The following is a 27,774-nucleotide window of genomic DNA, read 5'->3' as shown; positions in this document are numbered from 1 at the left end:
GAAATTTCTGTACTTACATTAGGGGTATTGGTTAAATAAATATTTTAATTACTGTTAAATAAATATTTTAGATTACGGTTAGATCGAGTTACAGCTTACATGTGGGCAGTTTTAGAACTGTGCTAAATTTTGGTGGTCGTCGTTGATATGTATGTTGTTCTTAGCAATTGATTCAGTTTGAAAAAGAGTAATATTATTTTCATATCAATTAACTATCTACAATTTCGAATTAATTCATTAAACTTCGAATTTTTGAATACCATCCAGTATGACAAATAATGAATCATTGCGCATATAACAGGAGTCTCTTCTGAATAACTCAAGGTTCGCGATGACCAAGATAGCCGCGGTAAATCCATAAACGAGTATTATTGCAATATTGTATTGTATAACACGAATTTCCACGAGACTTACAGTTAAAATCAAGGACAAAATGTGATCAAGTAATCAGGCTGTCCACTACAAGTAAACGTACTAGACCCATCATCATAAGCATAACTATAAGCTTGAGGACAAGCACCCTTAAAATACTTCGAATACACGGTCGGAGGACAAGTACTAGGCGATCCATACCCACCCGTACAACAATGTTGAGGTTGTCCGAGTGCAAAACACGGGCTTTTACACCCAATAGCACGCCCTCCCGTCCCCACAAGTGCCAATTCTACTAGACAACCCGAGTTCAAGTTCACAGGACAACTTATCGTGTTACACTTGGTACCGGACCCGCCTTGTGGCGTGACCGATATTGGCAAGTTGAACCCGTCAACAAGACTAATGTCGTAAAAGTCTTGGTCATTGCCATTATGTCCTGATAAGGTGAATTCTATTAGGCTTGCTGGTGGGCCCCTCCGGCCCCATTGCATGTAATTGTCGACGAACCACAATCGCCTGTGTCACAATTAAATTTTCCAGTGGGATCAGTTGAGCATAGGGTTCGAGCCCAAAGTCGGCCAGACCAACCGGTAGGGAGGTCGAGAGAGGTTGTTGAGCCGGGGCTTAATTGGAAACCGGTTGAGGCTAATTGAGGGGTTCCTGATCCTGCTAATGTCGCTGGCCAAATCGTGTCAGGGCATCTGTTTTGTATTATAAACTTTGTTGATTCACTTCCTGCTGCATTTATAAACCGAATAAACATAAGCAAACGAAATTTGTTCAAAATTCCGATTACAAAAGGCGCAAAAGGAAAACACAAAGAACTCGGGTTTTACCTTTGAAACATTGGGTTGTCAAGGTAAGGATGAAGAATAACACAAGAAGTCGTTGATGCCTCATGATCACTTTGATTTCGAAACTCAAGCTCAAAACGTGTAAAGATTAATTTACTTAATGTTAGATACTATCATCTTTGAGAGATTATGGCTTATATACAAGCACAATCGCATTCATTTTTTATATGGCCAAGTAATTAGGAAGCGGGCTTTGATATGGCATAGTAATTAATTAGCAAGCAAGCATTGAGACGGTATGCATAAAAATAATTAATCAAGATTTACGATGTTTATTAGAAAGCAAGTTTTGAGATGAGAATGTTATTAATAATCTAAGTTATTGTTCATGCAAAATGACACTTCTGACAATACCTAAGAAAAATGCTCCTTTGGAAACAATTAAAATCAGAAATGCTCCACAACATAACCCATGACTCTTGTACCCCATATTCCTTCATGACCCATGACTCTTGTACCCCATATTCCTTCATGACCCATGACTCTTGTGCCCCATATTCCTTAATTATACTACTAACCAGGGGCGGAGCCAGAAATTAAAACTATGTAGGGCTAAAGCTCACATTTGGAGTGTAAATTTAAACGATAAATTAAAAAGAGTTCTTATTACTCACGGGATTTCAATATCTATTTAGGGCTAAAGCTCGCGTTTGGAGTGTAAATTTAAACGATAAATTAAAAAGAGTTCTTATTACTCACGGCCCGTTCTACTCAAGAGTTATTATTATTTGAAATATGAGAGGAATTTTAAATAATTATTGACCGAAATAGTAATGTATACCATATATATACATGATACACCTCTTATAAAAGAGAATTGTTATTTCACAACGATAACTATTGATCGGGGCGGAGAAACCTTTTGATTATTTCGAACTGCCCAATTTTTTAAGATTTGTGAAAACTATTTTTATCAAATGGAGAAATTTTTAAGATCGAAAGGAGTAATTCGTTAACATGTGATTAGCTTATAAGCTTATAATTTCCACTTATAAGTTCCAGTGCTAAAATAAATACTTAATGGAAATTTCGCCAAGATTATCATTATATAAAATTTCACCAAGATTATCATTATATCTAAATTTGACGTGTAGAAATTACGTCGGAAAATTTTTAGTTTTTAAATCCTTGGATTATTAATACTCTTAACGAGTAAGTCTTTTGAAAAACAATCTCTTAATAAGTTTATTGGAGACTATTTTATAATTTAAAGAAAAAGTGGTACTCCTTGGCCTACGTCCGGTCATTTGTTTACCTTTGATTTCAAAGATTAGAGAAAGAGAGAGGACAAATTATTTGATGACAAGTGGACTAAATTGAGTGGGGAAGGTCAAATTGTTAAAGCATTCTCTAAATAGAAAGGCTAAACAATTGATTTAGACACCCCAAGTTGGAATTGGTAAACAAATGACCGGGGAATATTATATAACTAGGTTATAAAATAGGTACGAATCGTGATTAATGATAATCACTTACGCTTATCATGTAAATAAGTACAAAATTAATGTGCTACTTTTGGTCATTATTACCAATAAAAGCGTACGAAATAGTGATGTCTCAATAATTTAGTAAAAGACCGTTTCTAAAATTTTAATGCTTAAATAAAGTGGTGTAATAAAACTTCGAAATGAGGAATATCAAGATTTCCCTCGTTTATAATGCATGCGTGGATGTCAGTTAACTAACTACTCTATTTCAACAATTCATCGGTATTTTCTAGAGAAGAGCACTCAATACTTCTACTATATTTTTTTGCCACTTAATTGTATGTAGGGCTATAGCCTAGGGAGCCCATTACCTCCCTCCGCCCCTGCTACTAACAGAACTAATATCATACATACAGATTACGTTACATGCTAAATCAATATAAATATAAATTAATGATATAGACATCTAGTTCATTTTATATTCAGTAATCCCTTAATGTAGAAGGAAGCTTATATAGTGGCTAAAAGACTACAAAACTTATAGCAACCTTTTCACAGCTCACCCAATCATATTGAATATTGATTAACTGAATCACCCGTTTCCAAATCTACTATTCTTTGTGTATGTTCAAGTAGAATCGTAAATTCTTTGTCACTTGTGCATATAGTATCTATAAATTTTGAATGCTACTACACTCGATGCAACCCAATTTTCCAAACAAATTTTGAGCACAAATAATGATGGTATTGTACCGGATTATGTACAAGCGGCTCATAGCCTGTTTCATAAGAACGAAGCTTGTACCAGAATTCATTTTAGAAATGGCTAAGGTGGTAAAAACTACACAATTAAATGTACAACAGAACAAGTTAATGTGATCCAAACTCTATGCATGTTGCAGTGATCAAAGCAGCAAGGTTGATCGATGTAGAATGTATTTTTAGTTATCAATACTATATATTAATTCCAGAAACCAAGGGACTTCAATGTAATTAAAGAAAGTTATACAAATTAATTATACTATATAGTTTTAAATCAATAGCACCGTGTGATGACCCGATTAAGGGATCTCAATGCAAATATTATATAGTTTGGGCTAAAATTAAATTATATAGAAGCTTGATAATTTTCCTAAACATGGTCAATTTCCTTAAAATAAAATAATTAATTAAGATGGTCAATTTCCTTAAAATAAAATAATTAATTAAAATGGTTAATTTCAAGGAGACTAAAAGAGAGAAGATGCATGGTAATTTTCCTAAATATTTATAGAACACTAGAAGATGTCAATTTCCTTAAAATAAAATAATTAATTAGTATAAACATGCACACTTATGGTATTAATTATTATTATCATAAAATTGTATATTAAATTTAAAATTCATGCAATTTTATTAAACTTTATAGTTTATTAGATGTATAGAGACGTAAGTGAAAGTAACAATAATTACGGCGGGAGTAGTGAAATTATCAATATTAATGCGGCAGTAGTGACAGTAACAATAATTACGGCGGGAGTAGTGAAATTAACAATGATTACGGGCAAGTAGTGAAATGTTATTATTGTTTCATTAATAAGAGTAAAAAATTAGCGGGAGTAGTGAATTTGTCTCAAAATTTATTTCATCGTAATTTTAGGATATGTCATAGAAAAATATATTAATGATAAATTTATGGGTTATGCAACTTTAAGTAATTTTATTTAATGAAAAAAAAATAATGGTAAGTAGAGGTAGCCCGGGCGAAGCCGGGCACCAATACTAGTTGTCCTTAATCCAAGTACAACCCGGGAGACAATACTTTCTACCTAATTATCAATACAAAACTCAATAATAAAAAACTCATTAACCAAGGTTGCACAAGCACCGTATAACATAATATGGCATAAAAGCTCCATAACTCAATACCAATCTCAATTACATTATCCATATCGTCAAATGTCTCTTTTAAAAGACTCCTCAACACTCGGAGTAAAATTCCAAACTACTCACCTACGAGTCAAAGACAAAAGAAATGACATTTCAAACTAAATACCAAAATAAATCCCAACAATGCCAAGACTTAGCTTAGATGTCAACCACATTAAGAGTCTAACTCTACATTTTATGTCAATATGTCCATATCTCATAATTCAAGTACTCCACCAGGCCAACTATAACAAGTTTATGGAATCTCTTAGTGTTATTAGCTACACTTTCTTAATTACTTAACAATTATAAGTACTCTAGCATACACATTCAGCCTACCCTCTAACAAAGAACAAAATCAATACTCATCTGATTCTAGACTTATCCATCTCATAGAAAGTACATATTCAAGTCAAGGTCAAAGGAATCGGCAAATCGAACACACTACCAAAACAATCCATGAAATATTCATTGCTCAAGTTACCAAATCCAATTCTCGTACATGGCTAAAATCAAATAACATCTTAAATCTCCATCAATATTAGACAAATAACCACTGCTGCATATAACAACATAATATTTGAAGTGGCTGATAAATTCCAACTCTCATCTACTTTATTTATGATCATGGTGTGTACAAGATTCTCCATTATGAGCAAACTATCTAATTTTCAGGGGTAAACGCAACAACCCGTCTACAATAAAAACTAGCTCATAAAGTAGATCAAACCCAGTAAGCCTTTTCTTAAAACCTAATCAACGTATATACAACCTTTATCTCATCTCACCTATTATAATAGCAGTATAAAAAACACAATATTATAACTACTGATAAAATTAAGTAATCACAATTACCACAAATAATTGTCATAAACAGTCACCTTGATCATCGAACTTGATGAATACAAACAATCAGCACATAATCAATTAACCCCGAACAATATATAATAATTAAAAGGATCGGGAGAATCGTATTACCTTTGATTAATAAATTAATCCAAATACTCGTTTGCAAGTGCACTCAATACTTAATTCTGGAATCACACCATGGAAGATTTATTCTGGTATGAACTCGGATTTACCTATGAAACATTGGGTTGCCTCATGACTTTGGTTTCAAAAATCAAACACAGACCATGGAACATTTATAATTTACTTAAATTTTCAAATTAAAACTACTTCGTATCATCAATATATTAACTTATATAGTTATATACATACAAGCGCAACCGTGTCCATTTTTTTTATGGCATAGTAGTTAGCAAGCACGCTTTGGTCTGATATGGCATAGTAATTACGGACTACTTTGCAACCAAGCTTTGAGACCGTATCCATAAAATTAATTAAGCAACAAGTTATATATTCGTCAAAGAATAATTTGGAACCAACCAAATAATCATGCCAAATGACAGGTCCAACTTTTGCGAACAGCCTCAGAATGCTCAAACAGTTGTCCACCAGGAAGGTGAACAAGGCTCCTGCTACAAATATAAGCTTGAATATTCCATGAATTCGGAGCTCCATCAAATTTAGCCTTGCTAATTCCGCCATCAACCTTATTGTACCAGAACAATTTACTAGTATAACGCTCTTGAAGTAAAACCATCTCTGAGCTCCGACAAGTAGCAACAAGTGTTGTAACTTTACCATCAAAACAACTTGAATCAGGAATTCTCAACAACATGACCCATGAGTCTTGTACCCCATATTCCTTCATTACCCACACATCGTAACCATTCTCAATTATATCCTTAAATATCGAAAACAAACACTCATCATTAAGCCCAATATCAACTAGGTAGGTTTCCTTGTTGCAGGTTGGGTCGTAATAGAACCGAGGCAATAAAACATCGTCTGTCCACTTCTTCTTACAAATGTCGAAACAACCGATCCTATATTTGCGCAATGCGGGCATCCAAAACATCCAATGCAACAAATTGTTACCAATGAGGACGCCATACTTCCTAAGTGCGTTCATATTATCTGCAGGAAACGTTACTTCATCAACTACACTCCAGGAGTTTGTATTCAAGCTGTACACACTAGTTCTTCGGGTGAAAACGGCGGAATTGTTGTGATACTCGGATATAACAACTATTACGTAATCGAGGTTTTCATGATCAAACCCGAACCCATGACTGTGTCTAACCCAAAGTTCTTTATAAAGGGTACTACGGATACACCGGCAAATTCGGGTTGTCGGGTTGAGAATGCAGTACTCGCTGAAGTTGTCCCTAAATAGGCAAATACATAGCAAGCCGTTGGATGTCCCGATGACGGACATATATCGACTCGTTTTGCTGTAAACGAAGGTTGTTGTGGTGGTTGTTGCGTATGGGTCAAGGTGGTAGCAGTTAATGCGACCGTCCCCAGCGAGGATGAGGCGTTTGTCTGCTCCGGAGGACGAGAGAGACTGGTGACGGAGGTAAATTCGGGTGAAATCCCGGGATGAAATTACGGAATTCAAGGATCTGCAGACGGATTTGAAACGGATTAGGCTTTTGGCAGGTAACCTAGGAAGGATATCTACGATGATAACGTCCATGTCGAGACCCTCGAGGCTCGTCATTGATAATAGAATTCGATGCGTGACTGGCAAGGGCCTTTGGTCGAGTTTGAAGCGGATTAGGGTTTATCAACCATCAATTTGGTGCTGATAATTGATAAACCCGAATTTCTTTCAAAAGCGGATTAGGGTTTATTCCCTTGGTCCACATAGATATTGTGGAGTATAAAGTTTTGATTATTCTTAGGCTTAAGTAAATTTAGAGCGGTAATCGAGTCACTTGGGTTGTTTATGGGTTGGTTAAAGTGTGCAATTTATATCGAGTTCAGGTCGGTTCGGGTCGGGTTAATGACAGGTTCGTATCGATTACAAATAATCTCGTCATTATCGTGTAACAAGTTGGATTGGTTTTAATTCAATTCGGGCCACTATTAAGCCAGGTTAATAACGTTTATTTTATTTTACTCCCTCTATGCCGGTCAATTGTTGTTCTTTGGTTTTGGCACAAAGACCAAGGAAAGAGGAGATGGTCAATTATCAAATGATAAGTGGAACGAATTGAGTGTGAATGATTAAATTGTTCATCAATTTCACTCTTAAAATAGAAAGGACAACAAATGATTGAGACACTCAAAAATGGAAAAAGAACAACAAATGACCGGGACAGAGGGAGTATACAAATTTCAAATTAGGCTATGTTTGGTAAACAGCGGATTAAATTTAGCATAAGTAGATTGCAAAAGCAAATTATAAATGACAGATTTTATCAGAAGGTTTGACTATCATATTATAATTAGCATAATTAATTTGAGTGTTTGGTAATTGGCAGATTACGATTAGTAGATTGTTATTTTTCTTTGTAAAAGGGAGAAAAATTTCCTATTTTACATTATGTTAACCAATATGCTGGGGTAAGCACCATATTGTAAAACAGCATATTAACCCCAAATATGTTGTTTCAATATGTTGTTTACCAAACACTAAAATTAGCATATTGATTGGTCAAACATGCTAAAACCCTTGAATATGCTAAAAATTGGCTGATATGTCGTTTACCAAACAGCGCCTAAATCTTTTATAAGAGCATGCACTTTTATAAATTTTAATTATAAGTTTAACAACTTAAAATGAATGTCAATTTAGTCTTATTAATTTAGACCTAGTTTGTTATCAGGTCATTCACATGATTGCGTCAATATAGATCACAGGTTCATTCGAATTAACAATGTTGTTGCCTAATAATTTGGAACTAATTAAGTTAGTGGTTAAGCTAGTAAATAAGATTATGGTAGTGAGTTAAGTGGTAATTAGCATTAGTTGGTTTATGTAATGGTTATTTAAAGACCTTAGTTCTTGTTAGGACCAAAATTACCGTATTTTGCCTAGGCTACGTGGCACGAGATAAATGGTTAATTAATGAGCAATGGACCCATGACATACTTTGGGAGTCAGGCCCATGGACCGAGCCGGGGAGGCAGGCCTGGAAGCAGAATAATTCGGGAAAGGACAGCAGGTAAATAAGAGTTCGACTTGGACTAAGATATTAATAAGATTCCGGGTAAGACAAGGAAATCCTAATTATTGCCATATTCGGAATAAGGAAAGTCCAAGTTGTTACCAAACTCTACCTTGAGGAACAAGACAATTAAGTGGGAAGCCCTTAATTGCCCTTTATCACCAAGGCCTAAAAATTCATCCGCATGGAAACACAACGGAGACCAACACACAAATATTCATCTGACGGCATAACCAAGCTCACGTACCACAAACCAAAAGCTATTGTGATATCACAATGACCTAATCACCATTAATTGCCCTTTATCACCAAGGCCTAAAAATTCATCATCATAGGATAATGATGAATCAATCATTATCTCCACCTTATTATTCCTACAAAACTTACGCACCATATTAGCAACTCACGGAATAGCCATCGAAGTCCATTCGGCGTACCGTCTGTCCCGTACTCGTGCCGAACAGAATATTCTTCATCAGATCTGAACCGTTATATATTGTACTTGTGCTCTGATTATCATATAGTGGAATATTGGCGGGATTCCGACTCCCCCCGCGGTTGTTTCCCACATCGGGTTTTCCGCGTCACCAAAATCTCTTGTGTCATTATTTCATTTATTTCGTCCTTTACTTTGTTCATATCGTTACTCCGTCTTAATTACATACATATTTCGTCACAAATCACATATAATTTAACCCCCCGATACGAGGCTAAAAAGAGCGGTCACTTTAACCCTAAATTGGTAGAAATTTACCAAAACAGTTTGGCGCCCACCGTGGAGCATGGTGATCGATCTCTATAGTCAAGTTGTCATAAAGTCGGTATTCGGTGCCATGTCCCCTAGCGAGCAAGATCTCCTCAGTATCCATGAAGTCAACCGAAAGCCATCAGTAGATCTGCTTCCTGGGACCCTCCCCGAAAGCCAGCATCAGATCTGCTTCCAGAGATCCTCCCTAGAAGCCAGCAGTAGATCTGCTTCCTGGGATCCTCCGCCAGAAGTCAGAGTTTCCCAGGACCCTCCTCGGAAGCCAGCAACAGATCTGCTTCCCAGGATCCTCCGCTAGAAGTCAACAGTAGATCTGCTTCCTAGGACCCTCCCCGGAAGCCAGCAGTAGACCAGCTTCCAGAGTTCCTCCAGAAGTCATGCATCAGATCTACTACCTGAAGTCCCACTAGAGACCGGCAGCAGATCTGGCCCCAGAGTCCGGCAGCAGATCTGGTCCCCGAAGTTCCTCCAGCAGCAGATCTAGCCCCATAGTCCGGCAGCAGATCTGGTCCCCGAAGTTCCTCTAGCAGCAGATCTGGCCCCATACTCCGGCAGCAGATCTGGTCCCCGAAGTTCCTTCAGAAGCCTGAGTCCAGCAGCAGGTCTGGTTCCCGGAATTCCTCCGGAATCCAGCAGTAGATTTGCTCTCCGGAACCGTAGATCTGCTCCCCGAAGCCAAAGATCTGGTCCATGGAGTTTCCCAGAGTCCTCCAGCAAATCTGGTCCCAAAATTCATCCCGATGCTGGCAGCAGAACTGCTTCCTAGAGTTCCTCTAAAGTCTTATAGCAGATCTGGACGCTAGAGTCCCTCCAACCTCTAGCTACCAGAGCATGAATGGTCAGTGCACCAGAAACCGCCAGCAGCGTACCAGCAACAAGCGTACTAGCAACAAGTGTACCAGCAACAAATGGACCAGCAGGAATGCTCAGTACAGGCACACAGATTCAAAGGTACCAGGCTGGGGGCAGATCAGGACTTCCAGAATCTTTGGACCAGAGATCCCTAGACGTCGTGCTGGTGCTCCAGATGAAAATTCACAACCTGACTCAGGCTATTCAGAAGCAAGTTGTAGAGAGACAATCTGGAGCTTGCAGTAAGTTGAGGACACCAGGCTATACCCTGAATGCCTAGCATCCTACTACTCTCTCATGCTGACCAGAATGGAGGCAGCATCAGGTAACACCGTATCTCGTAGTTCTGTTCTGTTGGAGCTAAATTCCTCCCTGATGCAGGAACTTTCAGCCAGCAGGAACCAGATTGACAAACTGAACCAGTGTCGCTACAACTCCACTAGCCAGCGACCCTGAGGCCAGACCTCTGCAGAAGTGTCGTTAGATGGTAACATATTTGGTACTATTTCGCATGTCCCTAACCCTCTTGCGGGATCATAAAAGCCTAGTGCAGCGACCACCTGTTATCACGTGGGGGCAGGTTTAGTAAAATAAACTCCACGAGTCAGGTTCCACCCTTTACACCTCTATTTGTGCTAGAATATTTTACGTGATAACAGGTGGATCAAAACTCTACAACCTAAAATACTCAAAGGCGAAAAAGGCATGCCACAGAAACAAAAGGAGATCGCTTAAGACTCAGATACACCGTCATGGTGCTCTTATCATTACATCGTACATAGAAACTACACCGTAAGAAAAATCCTGGTGGATACAATAAACTTAGTCAACATGGGTAAGCTGGACCCAGAATGAACAATGCTAAAGATTCAGAGTACACAGGTAATCTTCATCGTCAATTGTTTGAATTTTATAAAACTAACATGGCATGTCTCGCTTTGTCCTACGATTTCATGATAGAAAGCAGATCGAATCTAGCAAGTGGCAAACCGGAATGAGCGTTCTGCTTGAATTATCAGAGCTTGCAAAGAAGCAACCGGAATATAAGAACCAACAACAGCAATCGACATGCAGTCCGCCAGGCGCTTGAATGCTGATTCCAGCAAATTGTCACCCTCATAGGATAACAGCTCATGAGAAGCTTTTAAAACGAGTTTCATACCCAGTCTACATCTCAGGGAAAAATCCCGAAACAAAGCAAAATACAAAAGGGCTAAGTCACCAGGCAATGATAAACAAGAGTACAAACAGGCTGGAGGAGAGGTCCTCTTAACATGTCTCCTCGGCAGCAGCTACACCATCTTTTCTACCTTGCTTCGTTTGATCTTCTCTTGTAGGAACTAGCTCTGGCTCAGGAACATCAGCAGCCTCAAAAGCATTTTAGGGGAGCTGACCTCACCAGCAGTATTTTCGGGTGGCTGACCCAATAAGTATCATTTTTGGGGAGCTGATCTCATCAGCACCCAGAACCAGGTTCCCAAGACGCTGAGATCTAGTAGAATAAAGAAGTCTCGACCGCCTATCTCCTCTTAACTTCCAGGAGGCTGGAAGTAGGAGGAACCAAAAACGGAAATCAAGGAAGCAGGAAGTCGGAAGCAGAGGCGAAACCTGAGGAGGCAGGAAACATGAAGCAGAAAACCTGAGGAAGCAGGAAACATGACCAGATGAAAGGCGGGACCCAGAGTGAGCCAGACTTCTGTGTAGCCCATTTGCAGGAGCCATCATCCAAAATGAGCAGAGACAGGGGAACCCTGGTACCACCACTATCTCCCAGCCTGAAATTAACCAGAAGAGCCCTAGTCGCAGTACCTGGATCCCACACCCGGTCCCTGTATCTGATATACTGCACCTAGTCCCAGTACCTAATCCCACACCCGGTCCCTGTATCTGATTCACCGTGCCTGGTCCCAGCACCCGGTCCACATACCTGTCGGTAACCAAGGCTTTAGTTAACGTCATACGGACACCTAGAATATTATCTCAAATAAGTCTCTGCATCCTGCAGAGACCAGGTACACATCACTTGAAAAATTGTTTCTTGCACTTGTTATAGCTTTCTGTAAATTACTTTCTTATTTTAGTCTCATCATATCCATGTGGTAATTGACTACCTCCTGAAAGCCTATATGAGAAAACTAAAGTTATTAGGATAAATGAACAATGACCAATTGAATGATACGTCAATACGCCTAAGTGTTCACAATCTGAAGTTCGAACCTCGAATGACCGTTAAGTCATAACCACGGTAGACTTTGCACCTGACTTTAGTCCTGCACCCCAGACCTAGGTTGATGAAAACATCAGCGACCTAAAAGGGAAATAGGAACCAGAGTTGTAAATGGCACACTAGTAAAATTTCCAATAAGAGGGACAAGAGTAGGCCTGGTACCCAGGTCCCCACGGTCGGACCAGGAGGGAACCTGATCGTCCAAGCTTGTAGCGACCCTGAGAGTCAGGCACCTGAAAGTATCTGAAACCAGATAGGTCCCCAGCCAGGGGCCATAACCCAGAACCTGGAGGCAAACGTCCTTACAACCTGGGGGTAGCATTCAAGCTAGGTATCTCACCACTTATGCTTATCATTCACGTGCTAAAACCATCAGTAAACAAAGGACAAAAGATTCATGTCCATATGTCGCTCTTAAAGTAATTCGTAACTTCGTAATCTTGTTACTCTGTTATATTTTGAGTAACTACTGTCTTGAGCATTAGAAGGTCGTTGGCTATGCCATCTACTGACCTTATTAGAATAATTTCTGGTAGGAGATCTCCCTACCAGCAGGAGTGGTTACTCAGGCTCCAGAACCTGCCACTCCTTCCCCATATCAAATCGCTCCTCCTGCAGCATATGACGCAGAACGCAGAATGCAGGACGCAGGATGTAGGACACAGTATCCAGAATGCAAGATGCAGAATGCAGGACGCAAGACGCAGAATGCGGAATGCAGAGCGCTCCCTGCAATAAATTTTCGGCCTACAGAAACAGCCGCACAGGTCGGGCCAGCAAGACAGGTAGCTTCACCAGCAGCTTGCAGGACATGAATCAATGGCATGGGGGCAATTCAATCAACGTACCGCTGGTACATAAAAGCTCCTAGCACCCTGAATATATGGGAGACATCCTTGCATCAACTTCCCAAAGTAAAACATCACAGCAACACGTGCTGCCACCAGCCTGGTTTCCTGGACACCAGAACATGAAATAACAAATGACAAAAAGAAATGACACTACTCTCAGCAAGAAACTAAAAAAGCAAGCATGAGTCTCATTCTATATTGCATGCCATCCACAGCAAAGCCGTGAAAGTCATGCAGGGGGCAGAGACTACATCCCTCACGCGACGATCGAAGCCAACACCCATCGAGCAATCTTGGTCAAACAACAAACTCAATGTTGAGAACCTGAAACGGTAGCAAAATCAAAGAGCCACAACAGTTGAACTAAGAAGTGCTAACATACGCATGACATCGTACAAGCAAGCAGAAGCAAGGGCGTATGATAACAACGTCAGGATCAGGACTCTCGCAGTAGAGGACCTAGTGCTATGAAGGGTATTTGAAAATACCAAAAATCACAAGGCTGAAAAAGGACAATGACAGGCTGAAAGCGCCAGGTAATAGGGTGTACAGATTGATGGCCATGCAAGGTCAAATCTTGTATAATCCCCGACTGTACTTTGTCTGACAAAGTGCCAAAACCTTAATGTACAGAGTACCTTTCAACAGTCCATGAAGCAAAAACCTTTTTACTAATATCTTTTTTCTTATCGAGTCCTTTTTTAGTTTCAAAATTTGTTTTTGTGTTCTTTTTATTTATTCCTCTTTATTTAAAATAAAATATTTTCTAAAAACCCAAGTGGTACGCGCTGTGGCTTCCTGGATCCAGATGTTGCTCTGGAACACCATGAGATAGCACCAGGTATTTGTATTATTTGGTTATCTTTCACGCTTCTACGAAGAAAGGCTTTGGTACTAGTGTTGGTTACTTATCAGATGAGGCACACTTTGAGGGTCCAGCCCCTGCCATGTGAGGCTACGAAGACGTTTATCTTAAGTCAAGCCACATGGAGAGCATACGCCGAGGTAGCGCGCAGGGTTCGGCATACTAAGACCACCCATACCTTAACGTTAACTCAGTAATTCCTTAGCTAGCTATGTCGTAGATCAATGGGTGCACGCACGGATTTCAAACGTCTGGAACCACAAGGAACGCAACATTCCTTGTTAGTCAGAAACAATCAATGGGGGGTACGCTCTAATCAGCTATCCTATTAATAAGATATTTTACGACATGGGTAAAATATTTTATCAAACATCTGCCACCAGAGACAAGGGTTGTGCACCTGGAACCAGGTCAGCCTCCTGGAAAATCAAGAGTGGGAACTAAGCTCCAGACAAAGACAAACGAAATGACGGAGACAGAGCATATAGTCATGGTTGACATTACATTCACGACATATGATAGTCTACAGCTTGTCTAATCCATCATATAGTCTGCATCATACATTAGAGAATCCATCCATGCACATGCATCACATTGCTACTAACATTTTGCAGGTATCACCTACATAACAAGTGTATAGAAAACTTATGCCGAATGCTCTAACCACCAGATTCACCCTTGGTGACCAGATAACAGAATGGTAAGGACAGGTGGGAAGTGCTTCCCCGTTTCGACGTCGCTCCCGGCGTCGGTCGTCCCGGCTCCCACCATCGCCTTTCGGTCCCGATGTCCCCACCTGGTTCCCACCACCAGCCGTCAGGATCCCAACGTCAGCCATCGGGTTCCTAGAGTCCACCAATTGTTCTGAGCATCCTCCAGCAGAAATCCGCCTGGAGTCCGCTTGCTGAAAAGTCTGTTAACAAGAGTCCACGAGTCTACATCAGTAAAAAATCAGCTTACATCTACTTCCCGATCAGCAGAACCAAGGAGAGCCAGAAATCAGTCTACAAGGACAACAGAGTACGATTCAGCAGAATCAAGCAGGCCAGGGTACCAGAATTCGGGGTACAAAGTAGGGATACAGAATTATCTCAAGTATATATGGTAGGAGTCGATCCGTGAAGCGACCACACTTGCTCCGGCAGAATTTCAAGAGACTTCTCCATCGAGCTTCAGACGATCATTCCATCGGTCTATCACAGAGGTTGGCCGCACCTCCTTCCCGTGAGAATAGCGATAATCCGGAAGGATAGCAACGGTTTATCGGTAGCAGAATAGCGACAGTAGGCAGAGCTTGAAGAATCAATTTCCCTCCTCAACAAAGCTGAGAAGCGAAATTGGGGGCAACTGTTAGGACCAAAATTACCGTATTTTGCCTAGGCTACGTGGCACGGGATAAATGGTTAATTAATGAGCAATGGACCCATGACATACTTTGGGAGTCGGGCCCATGGACCGAGCCGGGGAGGCAGGCCTGGAAGCAGAATAATTCGGGAAAGGACAGCAGGTAAATAAGAGTTCGACTTGGACTAAGATATTAATAAGATCCCGGGTAAGACAAGGAAATCCTAATTATTGCCATATTCGGAATAAGGAAAGTCCAAGTTGTTACCAAACTCTACCTTGAGGAACAAGACAATTAAGTGGGAAGCCCTAATAAACCCACTAGGGTTTATTCACTATAAATACAAGGAAGACAAGCAAGAGAAAGGACCCACATTCATACGCATGGAAACACAACGGAGACCAACACACAAATATTCATCTGACGGCATAACCAAGCTCACGTACCACAAACCAAAAGCTATTGTGATATCACAATGACCTAATCACCATTAATTGCCCTTTATCACCAAGGCCTAAAAATTCATCATCATTGGATAATGATGAATCAATCATTATCTCCACCTTATTATTCCTACAAAACTTACGCACCATATTAGCAACTCACGGAATAGCCATCGAAGTCCATTCGGCGTACCGTCTGTCCCGTACTCGTGCCGAACAGAATATTCTTCATCAGATCTGAACCGTTATATATTGTACTTGTGCTCTGATTATCATATAGTGGAATATTGGCGGGATTCCGACTCCCCCCGCGGTTGTTTCCCACATCGGGTTTTCCGCGTCACCAAAATCTCTTGTGTCATTATTTCATTTATTTCGTCCTTTACTTTGTTCATATCGTTACTCCGTCTTAATTACATACATATTTCGTCACAAATCACATATAATTTAACCCCCCGATACGAGGCTAAAAAGAGCGGTCACTTTAACCCTAAATTGGTAGAAATTTACCAAAACAGTTCTATTCGGTTTATTTGAGTTCGTTTACCAACCTGGGAGTGCTCAAACAGTTGTCCATCAGGGATGTCAACAAGGCTCCTGCTATACATATAAGCTTGAAGATTCCAGAAAATTCCGCCATCAACCTTATTGTACCAGAAGAATTTACTAGTATAATGTTGTCGAACCAGAACTGTGTTTGAACTCTGACAACAAGCAACAAGATTACACTACGCCAAATAAGACATTCAATAACGGTCAAATAATGCAAATTACCGTTTTTAAATAGAAATACGGGACCGTTATTGCAACGACGGTTGTTAAATATATACCACGGTTGTAAAAATAACACGTGACCGTTATATAACATCAAGAACCGTTATAAAATAATCTTTTAAGAAACCGTTGTTAAATCTTAAGAACGTTTTCAAATCCGTTGTCGTAGTTTACTATTAACAACGTCTTATCGTTCTAAAACCGTTGTTAAATATTATATATGATAACGGTTCATTTTGTTATCTTATTTAATTGAATGTCAAAATTTAACAACGGCTTTATTGCATGCAAAACCGTTGTTATATTCATTTGTTGACAACGGTATGTATCCGTTATCTATTTATATTGATGAAATTTTGTCAACGGTTCTGCTTAAATAAACCGTTGTAAAAGTTTTGAACTCGACAACGGTTATCGTTCGTTATCTTATATTTTTGGCGGTTTGAATGGAAAGGAAAATATGTCAACGGTTATTTATCTAAATAAAACCGTTGTGAAATAATTGTTTGCAACGGGTTGTTTTTAACCGTTATCGTTTTTAATTTGTTTTTTTTTTAAATGATTTTAGCTTTGTTCTAGCAAATTTCTTTGAAATGCTATTTTTCAAAGAACGTTTGTAGCGATTGCTTTTAAATGCTATTTTTTCAAATTTACTCGAAAAATAGCATTCCAGCAATTGCGGCAAGTGCAAAAATTCAACCCTGTATCAATATATTACACCCCGCAATCAATTAAACCCAGTTTAAAAACAGTTCAAACAGGATGATCAACAGCCAAAACACAACTGCTATTGAGAAAACAAAAGAATCCAATACACAATTGATCTATATATACACACTCGTACCTCAAGCATGAGAAAACTATTGAGACCTCGCTAATGAAACAACATAGCTGGCCCACATATTTCTCATCTGGTTGATGTCCTCTGACGAATATTCCGGGGCTTTGTTGAGTATTTGTGGAAACTACAATTCAAAATATACATAATCAAAATAGATATAATACATGGAAGTATACATAATTGAACTCAATTTACGTCTGAAATAGTTTTTAAATCACACTAACCCGTATCGGAATGGTAGATAGTTTTCTGTTGATAACCTCCCACATGGACTGGCAAACGTAAAAGGCACGTTATTTGTCGTCTGGTGCTTTAGGAGACTATTATATAAATCACACACAAATCAGCTGAATTAGATAATCAACCTCTCGCATAAACATTAATTAAATGATACGAGTAATTATTAAGAATACACTTACTAATGGCGTGATAAAATTGGGAACAGCGTCGCTTTTATATTTCCCAAGTGGACATAATCTTTTTTTTTTTTTTTTTTTGCTTCAAAAACACTAAATCATAAATATACACACATGCCATTATTATTTGCATATATATATATATATATATATATGTCTCAAGTCATACAATAACAAATGACATTATTGAAGGTTGTAAACTTACTCAGTTATCATCCTTACACAACTGTCAGAGGGTTTGCCTTTGCGAGAGTCAATTCAGTACACTGTTTTTGTTTCCACTTGGATTTTCAGTAGCACCCAATGCTTCCTATTCAATTTGGGACATTGAACTGTTAGTTCATTTACACGCATTTAAGCATGTTAATAACAAATTTATAGAACCATGATTCATTACAATAATCACGTACTATACATACATATTCTCATTGTAGGGGGCAAGCCATAGTTTTTTGGACGACATCAACCGACGAGCGAAACTATTGATTTGTTCTTCGTATGAAATTCTGTGCACAGAGAACGCCTTAGGAGTCAAGAATCCGTATGCGTGAAATGAGAACTTCCACTAAGAGATTTGATTATTCAGGTACCTATTACGCCACATGGAATGAAAAATGTTATTGTAATTGATAATTTTAACAAACATCATTATTCGTAAATGGAAATGACTAAATAGTTTTATTAATAAAACTTACCTCATCCAAATCAAAATGTGAACAGCATCTAAATTGTCAAGTTCGACAAATTCCATCAGTTGCTTCGGGCCCAGTACGGCTATATCAGCTGCGCCTATAATTTTGTAACACCCCACGGTAATTGAAGAGGTCCAGTTATAAGCTTAAATGACTAGTGTTTAAAGGGATTGAAAGTACTACTCATATCAATAAAGTGCACTTTCTTTTATGGTCATCCATGTGAAAGAACTCCAAAGTTAAGCGTGCTTGGCTGAGAGTACTCTTAGGATGGGTGACCTCCTGGGAAGGTTCCCGAGATGCGTATGAGTGAGGAAAAAATGCGCTATAAAGGACCCGTGTTGATCTGTGGGCCATGTACAAAGCCTGGTGAGCTATCATAAGTAACCGCTCCCGACCCGGTTTGGGCCGGGGTGTTACAAGTAGTATCAGAGCAACCCTGCAACCGTGTGGTGATGGGAGGCAGTTGTTATACGCTCCCGGAGGCGGTTGTTATACGCTCCATTGTGATCACCCACCTAGTGGGGGAGAATTCTGGGTTAGCGGTTATGCTCCCTGACGCAACGAGGACGTTGCGTTCTTCAAGTGGGGGTGATTGTAACACCCCACGGTAATTGAAGAGGTCCAGTTATAAGCTTAAATGACTAGTGTTTAAAGGGATTGAAAGTACTACTCATATCAACAAAGTGCACTTTCTTTTATGGTCATCCATGTGAAAGAACTCCAAAGTTAAGCGTGCTTGGCTGAGAGTAGTCTTAGGATGGGTGACCTCCTGGGAAGGTTCCCGGGATGCGTATGAGTGAGGACAAAATGCGCTATAAAGGACCCGTGTTGATCTGTGGGTCATGTACAAAGCCTGGTGAGCTATCATAAGTAACCGCTCCCGACCCGGTTTGGACGGGGGTGTTACAAATTTCCTCTTCAATGTTAATCATGACTACATCCCCTCTAGGTGACTTCTTTACAGCCAGGTTGTGCAAAGCCATCAGCGAAGTAGTTTTTATTTTTTTCTTATATTCACATGAGTCATAATAAGAATCATAAGCAGGCTTGAGTGCAACAACTTTCGTTGACGTAGTAGTAATTGCTTTAGTTGCTGCTGATGCCTGTCGTTGTGTGCACCAAAAATAATATTTATAGTCCAAACTACTACTATAGCTAGTGGCAGTCAGGGTCGAACCACGGAGAGGCGATGCAATTAATAGTTGTTTTATTTAAGTCTAAAGTAACAAATGTGTGGGGGTTTGTTTTGAGTTGGTCTATACTAATGGCAACAAAACTAAAATAAACGAGCTAATAAAAGAGGTGGGTGAAAACAAATATTAAAAGGGTGCTAAGATGGTCGGTTCACTATAGTTTCGGCGGCAGTATACTTGTAATACTCCGTATTTATGAGTCTTGGGGTACTCTATCGAGTAGGCCTTACTCTGTCGAGTAAGGGAGTTTTGCGAAACAAAATAGTTTCTGACCTGTTGGGTACTCGATCGAGTAACTAGGGTATTCGATCGAGTAAGGGGGTACTCGATCGAGTAGCCTTGGGTACTCGATCGAGTAGCCAATTTACGGGGAGTTTTTCTCGGGTTTTGTTAATTATTCGATTAAGATATATAACCTTCCGTCATTGTTTCTAAATCACTTTTGCAAAACCTAATTTACTGTTTAAGAGAGAAGGCAAGAACGTTCTTAATCCTAAGCGCATTGTTGACAAATCCCGGAGCTTGAGAAGTCGGATTCCATCGTTCTTTATACCTTTGTGATCCTTGCGTCGAGGGTAAGATCTGCATACCAATTTTATAGTATTTCGTCAAGTTTCGTTAAACCCTAATTTTGGGATTGGGGGTTTTTATGATTTGTTAAGGTTAGATTGTGATTATGTGATTATGTGATAGGAGAAGGATTTGTAAAGGAGAGGTTTTGAGACAAATTTGCTAGATCGTCGATGATTGTGTTGCTTTCCGGGGGATTTCCTACTCAGTATTAGTCCCATAATGGGATGATTGTTGATGTGTTGAGATAGATTGTTTGATATAGTAATTGTATTGTGACGGCTGTGATTGTGATTGTAAACTGTTGATAGATTCAGAAGGTTGTTGATATTGTGATTGTGATTGGTTGCCTATGGTTCTCGAGATGCGTTCTCGGCTGAGTGGAGTCACTTGCGGGAGTGGCTTCACGCCCTAGTTTCGCCCTTCGTGGAACCCGCCACGGAAGGGGATGTGCACATTAATGGACAGGGTTATCGCTCACTATGTGGAGCGGGGATTTGGTGGGTACGGCTACGGTCCCCCACTCGCGTGGGGTCTGGTCCAGTGGACGATCGGTGATTGAGATGATTGGAGTTGGTTGGTTGTGTATGTGTGACGGTTAAGGCATCTGTTTATCTTATTGTATATATATATGGTGAATTGTGTGATTAGTACTGACCCGTTTAAATGTTTTAAAAACTGTGGTGATCCATTCGGGGTGGTGAGCGAAAGTGCTTGGCAGGTATATCTTGGATACGCGTGGGATCTAGCTGGGGATGGAGTCATCACATATCAGAGTCTTTAGTCTTCCGCTGTGTTTGTTAGGACAGTTCCTTTCAGTTGGTTTATAGTTTGAGAGCAGTTGTATTTTGCTTACAGTTGGTTTTGTTATGTAATCACTTAATCTGTTTAGTAAAGTATGTTTCTTCACTGTCTTATGATTATCATGCCTCGGGTAACCGAGATGGTAGCATCCTTATACCTGAGTGGTCCTGGTAAGGCACTTGGAGTATGGGGGTGTTACAAATGGTATCAGAGAGACGATCCTGAAACCTGTAACCAATGAATCTAATGAATCTAGGGAGTCAACTAAAATGAACCCGGGGTAAAGGTTGTAGGAGCTAATGCAAAGACTTGGGAGACGTCCTAAAGTCACGAACTCGCCCTACAATTTTGAACCGATCACCATGGGATATGTGTCGGGATCGTTATGTGCTTATTGTGTGCTGTGTGTATCTATGTAGTAGTATGTTGTATGAATTGATGGATGAAAGATGATAATGACGTGAATTGTATGTTGGTTGATTGTAAAGCATGAAAGTATAATTATTGATACATGTAATTTGACATGTTATAATTATGTAAGGAAAAGTGTTTTGTCTATATATATATATATAAAGCGATGTGTAAGTATACATGTTGTTGTTGTCGTGTTGAGTAAAAGTACAGAAGGTTGGGAGTGTGAATTGAACATGTGATGGGTGAATATGTTGAACGAATATGGTGGATAAATATGTGGTATGATGGATGAATTAGTGGAAAAAGATGAATCATCGTGGTATGGTAACATGGTTCCGATTAAGCATGTTATATAATGAAAGTTATTTTATAATGTTGTTATGCTAGTAACATGTGAATAGGGGACTTGATGTCATGTATTTCTGATTTTGTTTACGGAAAAGTGATAGAATAAAAACATGTGGGTAAGTCATAATTGGCAAGTTAGATAAATTATGTGCATGATGAATGTTGTTGCTTGGCTTTTGAAAATAGTAACATATGATTATGAATACTGGTTTTATGAGTTTTGGACTGGTTTTGCTTGCTTGGTTGTTGTTTAAGCTATTTGGAAGTAAAAATCAAATAGTTACGTCGTCTGATTACAGCAAAGTTGTCTTTAAACTGTTATAAATTGAGATGCATAAATGATTTTGATGTTATTCCAATTGGAGGTGATAGCTTGTCCTTTTACGATTCTAACGATAGGTCACGCGCCCAAAACGACCAAGTAATGAGTGAGTTATGACTGTTTCTACGAAAACGGACAAAGTCTTTGAGAAATGCGTAGGTACTCGATCGAGTAGCCTTGGTACTCGATCGAGTAGGGTACTCGATCGAGTACGTCGCTTACTCGATCGAGTGTCCCTGGTAATTTGTTTTACGTGCTTTTGATCTTCACCTACTCGATCGAGTAAGTCCCTTACTCGATCGAGTGGCCTGTACTCGATCTAGTGACCCCTGTTTTGGGTCATATGCTTATCTTTTGACATTTGTTGCATATTATGTTTAATTCAAAGGTAATATTTTGCTTCTTTATGCACCGTTTTATATGTATATTGATCCTGATGCGTAAGTTACCCAATCTTATGGTGTAGTGAGTGGCACCTGTGGTGAGTAGGAGTTCGGTGGGAGGACATGAGTTCTATGTGTTGTGATAGATAGTGGAAAAAGAAAAGGGAGATTGGTATGGCTTAATTGAGGCATAGAGCATGTTTTGTGAGACGGGATGAGTGATATGATTGTGTGTTGAGTAATGTAAGAATAAGTGAATGTGGGCAAAGAGTGATGCAAGTTTAAGGAACGTGAGAATGAAAAGATTGAAAGAAAGGATGTGGATAGTAGCAACCGGAGATGTATAACGAATTATGGAGGGAGATGGTTAGAAATAGAGTTGAGTAAGAATATATGTAATGAAAGGTCGTTTTAGAGGAATTGAGAAGAGTGGTATATAGCGAACTTAATGGAGGCATGTCGCGACGTAGATTTGGAGATAGTGAGTGAGTTTGGGAGATTTGGTTCATTAAGAAACGAAACTAATGTGTGACTTCCTTGAGCAAGTAAGTCATGAGAGATCAGGGTGAGTAATAGCATGAGGTGGTCTGGACTGATTTATGTTAAGTGTGAGTAAGAGCAGGATAAGAAAAGATTGATGGTAAGAAAGAGTGAGATGGTATTAATATGAAATGAGGGAAATTGAGTTTTGGAGCAACAAAAAAAAAAAGGGGGGGGGGGGGTAACTGGTTTACTAAAGAGTTAGGTAGAAGGAATAAGGAGTTGAACTATTAATTGGTATTATTGGGTGTAAAGAGAAAGAAAGGATAAAAGTAAGCTGAGAAAAATGTTCACCGGAGTTATGTGATATAAAAGTAAGGAATCATCGAAATGGGTGATAGTATCACGAGGATGTTAGCTAATGGTTATATAGGAGTTTCAGGACAACATGATTGATAATGAGTTTCGAGGAACTAAGGGAGTAAGAAGTTGGTGGAGTATTGGAACGATACGAGATATTTGGTGGAGAGTTGGATGACAATACAAATAAGATAGTATTGGGAATAATGTTGAGGTAATTTTGTTGATGGATTTGATGTTCGTTGTTTGGGATGTTAACCAAAGATAGGAAAGAAATCGTGATGTTTAGAGATGAGTGAAGAGGTTTGATGTCCTGGACAAAGTGGTAGTGTTATGGTTTATGACTAGTGGTTAAGGGTGACGGTATGTTAGAGAGATGGTAATTCTAAAGAGGCTGATTTTGGTAGAGACTGCATTGATAAGTATGGTTGTGAGGAAGTATAAGACATAGTCTTGGGAGGTCAAGTTTCTCATAATGAGTGTTAGCTGTATGGTTATGTATGGCAAAAGGTGTTGGGTATGCGAATGGAAGAATGTGATGAGGGGCATGCGAGTTAAGCTCGGGTGACAGGTAACCTTTGTTGAGTGGTAACTTACGTGATCAGGATTGATTGGTTGGATGTGATTATGGGTCTATGTTATATATAAATGTTTGTGTGAGGTTCTGACCTCACAAGAAATGGTATGGTGTGATAGTTATAATGTTGTTATCTGAATGTTCTGCAACATATGTTGAACACGGTAATTTAATTGAATGATATTCAAAAGGGTAATAATTTGATTGATCTGGCATGACTGGTTATACTTGTATGTATTCATGATATATGTTGATTCCGTGATGCGGTAAGGGGATGATATTCATGAGGTTATTATTTGTTTAATTCATATAATATGTTGCTTTGTGATTTAGCAAAGTGGATTTGAGTAAGTTTTTCTTGTTCAAGAAGTTATGTTGAGTCAGTACTTATGGGATTGTGTATGTTGTGATGTCTATCGATGCGGTTGTGGTGCCTCGGGTGGTGATCCGGGCACGATATTTAGTGTTGTGATGCGGGTATTTTCGTCATCTGCGTGTGGGCTGTTGGTGGCGGTGTTGTGATGCCGTCACCGGTTGTGATGGAGTAGGCGGGATGATTATGATTCGAGTTTCGAAAGTACATACCAATTATACATAGATTGTTGTTTCGTTTGTTGTTGTTTCCTGTGAGTTTCAGTTTGGACAGATAGACATTCGTCTTGATCATTGGTGTTTTCTTTATCGTGTTAAGTTTGAGAATGAGGGTAGAGTATGATATGGAATAGAGTTGTATATGTCTTCGTTGTTGTCATGGTATAGTGATATTCTCATTAATGTAACACGGTTGTGAGAGGTTGTTACTGATAATTTTGATCTTGTTCTAAATAAGGCTTTAGTGGACATGATAATGGCAAGTGATTCGTAGAACATGTGTGGTAATGATCTGATATATGCAGGTGGTTCATAATCCTTTGTTGAGACAGTGAGTGTAGGGTGTTGAATAATAAGTGTCGTGTTAAGTTATGTATGAGTCTTGCGGTAATGAATGAAAGAACTTGAGGATCTAGTGTGAGTGTACGTAACGAGTGGGGATCGTGAGTTATGCGTTTGGGAGGTAGGTGCTTTACATAGAGAGGTATGTTGTTTTGCAGTAATAATGGAGAGTTAGTATGGTGATTTTGCTACGAGTTTATGGTATAGGTTAGGTGCTATGCCGAATGAGTTGAGGAATGAGAAATGTTTATGTATGGGAGCCTTGAATATAAGAATGGTGAGTGTTTGGTTTATAAACGGTTATCTTGCACATGTGGTGGTAAAGAGGGTAATGAGATGTATCTAGGATTTAGTATTAGTGAGTTACGAGGACGTAACATTTATCTTAAGAGGAGTAGGATGTGATAAAAGAGATTTTGATGGGTGTGCATATGGTAATATATTTGGAAGTTTGAGTCTTGATGTCGAATAAAAGGTTGATTCGTGTTGTGGTTAATTTTGTTAAAGGTCATGACCGTACTGGTAGTAGTTCGATGTTTAGGAGTGTGAGAATATTTGGATAGTGTTGACAGTTGGATGATGATGGTTATGAGTTCGATAGTCTTGGCAGTTGGATGAGGATGTTTATGAGTGTGAGTAAACTTCGAGGACGAAGTTCCTTTTAAGGGTGGTAGAATGTAACATTCCGTTTGATGTTATGAGTATTTTGGTAGGGTATGGAGTTAGTGTTGAGAGAGATATAATGGAGTTGATACGATATCGTGAGCCATGTTGTGGAGGTAGGAATAGTTAGTGGAGTTGGTGTTACGAGTTCATGTTTGGGTTGGAGTTTTGTTTTGAGTTCTTAGCCACGTTGTTGTGTCTTGATCGAGTTAGTATGTTTGTTTTTATGTATGGGTTGAACTTCGGGGACGAAGTTCTTTTTAAGAAGGGAAGACTGTAATACTCCGTATTTATGAGTCCTGGGGTACTCTATCGAGTAGGCCTTACTCTGTCGAGTAAGGGAGTTTTGCGAAATAAAATAGTTTCGACTGTTGGGTACTCGATCGAGTAACTAGGGTACTCGATCGAGTAAGGGGTACTCGATCGAGTAGCCTTGGGTACTCGATCGAGTAGCCGCTTCTGGGGAGTTTTTCTCGGGTTTTGTTAATTATTCGATTAAGATATATAACCTTCCGTCATTGTTTCTAAATCACTTTTGCAAAACCTAATTTACTGTTTAAGAGAGAAGGCAAGTACGTTCTTAATCCTAATCGCATTGTTGAAAAATCCCGGAGCTTGAGAGGTCGGATTCCATCGTTCTTTATACCTTTGTGATCCTTGCGTCGAGGGTAAGATCTGCATACCAATTTTATAGTATTTCGTCAAGTTTCGTTAAACCCTAATTTTGGGATTGGGGGTTTTTATGATTTGTTAAGGTTAGATTGTGATTATGTGATTATGTGATAGGAGAAGGATTTGTAAAGGAGAGGTTTTGAGACAGCTGCTAGATCGTCTGATGATTGTGTTGCTTTCCAGGTAGGATTTCCTACTCAGTATTAGTCCCATAATGGGATGATTGTTGATGTGTTGAGATAGATTGTTTGATATAGTAATTGTATTGTGACGGCTGTGATTATGATTGTAAACTGTTGATAGATTCAGACGGTTGTTGATATTGTGATTGTGATTGGTTGCCTATGGTTCTCGAGATGCGTTCTCGGCTGAGTGGAGTCACTTGCGGGAGTGGCTTCACGCCCTAGTTTCGCCCTTCGTGGAACCCGCCACGGAAGGGGATGTGCACATTAATGGACAGGGTTATCGCTCACTATGTGGAGCGGGGATTTGGTGGGTACGGCTGCGGTCCCCCACTGGCAGGGTTGGTCCAGTGGACAGTCAGTGATTGAGATGATTGGAGTTGGTTGGTTGTGTATGTGTGACGGTTAAGCTGTCTGTTTATCTTATTGTATATATATATATATATGGTGAATTGTGTGATTAGTACTGACCCCGTTTAAATGTTTTAAAAACTGTAGTGATCCATTCGGGGGTGGTGAGCAGTGCTTGGCAGGTATATCTTGGATACGCGTGGGATCTAGCTGGGGATGGAGTCATCACATATCAGAGTCTTTAGTCTTCCGCTGTGTTTGTTAAGACAGTTCCTTTCAGTTGGTTTATAGTTTGAGAGCAGTTGTATTTTGCTTACAGTTGGTTTTGTTATGTAATCACTTAATCTGTTTAGTAAAGTATGTTTCTTCACTGTCTTATGATTATCATGCCTCGGGTAACCGAGATGGTAGCATCCTTATACCTGAGTGGTCCTGGTAAGGCACTTGGAGTATGGGGGTGTTACAATACTAGGTAGGTCTAAAACTAACACGTGAGACGGGAAAATAAGAAGTCCTCTCGGTCCATTCTTAACAGGTAGCATCTTTCGATCTCGCTACGGGTTCCTAATATCACTAATGCTAACTTTCGTCCTGAAAAGTGATTTAAAAGTCTAAATTAACTTATCTTTCGATCTTATTAATTTAGTCGTCTTAATTAGGCAGTCTATTTCCCTCCCCTATCTTTCGATCTTACTGGGTCGGTCAATTCCTAAGCATTCAACTAGTCGCGTGCACTCGATTCGTCAAATATAACAATCAAATTAATTAAAACGAAGCTAATCTCACGTGGCCAGTCGATCGACCAGGGAACCCAGTCGATCGGCCATGGCGCGTTCTAGGTCTTCCTATTCTAATGCCGCC

General features: G+C 39.4%; 1 protein-coding gene and 1 pseudogene across 1 annotated transcript; both read right to left on the bottom strand.

The window, feature by feature from the left end:
* Positions 1-271: 271 nt before the first annotated feature.
* On the bottom strand, positions 272-1,530 carry LOC141594256 (thaumatin-like protein 1; annotated as a pseudogene).
* A 4,430-nt stretch (positions 1,531-5,960) lies between these two features.
* Positions 5,961-7,133, bottom strand: LOC141594947 (F-box protein CPR1-like). The gene has a single exon (XM_074414927.1). The coding sequence runs from the start codon at positions 7,131-7,133 to the stop codon at positions 5,961-5,963; it is 1,173 nt and encodes a 390-aa protein (XP_074271028.1).
* Positions 7,134-27,774: the final 20,641 nt, after the last annotated feature.

The sequence above is a fragment of the Silene latifolia genome, chromosome 8 (genome assembly GCF_048544455.1).
Source record: "Silene latifolia isolate original U9 population chromosome 8, ASM4854445v1, whole genome shotgun sequence".
In the NCBI taxonomy this organism is placed as follows: domain Eukaryota; kingdom Viridiplantae; phylum Streptophyta; class Magnoliopsida; order Caryophyllales; family Caryophyllaceae; genus Silene; species Silene latifolia.
The sequence above is the reverse complement of the archived record's forward strand: the minus strand, read 5'-3'. Positions and strand labels throughout refer to the sequence as shown.

What these genes read in the sequence shown, in the direction of transcription:
- LOC141594947 (XM_074414927.1), bottom strand. Translation starts at nt 7,133, where the DNA reads ATGACGAGCCTCGAGGGTCTCGACATGGACGTTATCATCGTAGATATC.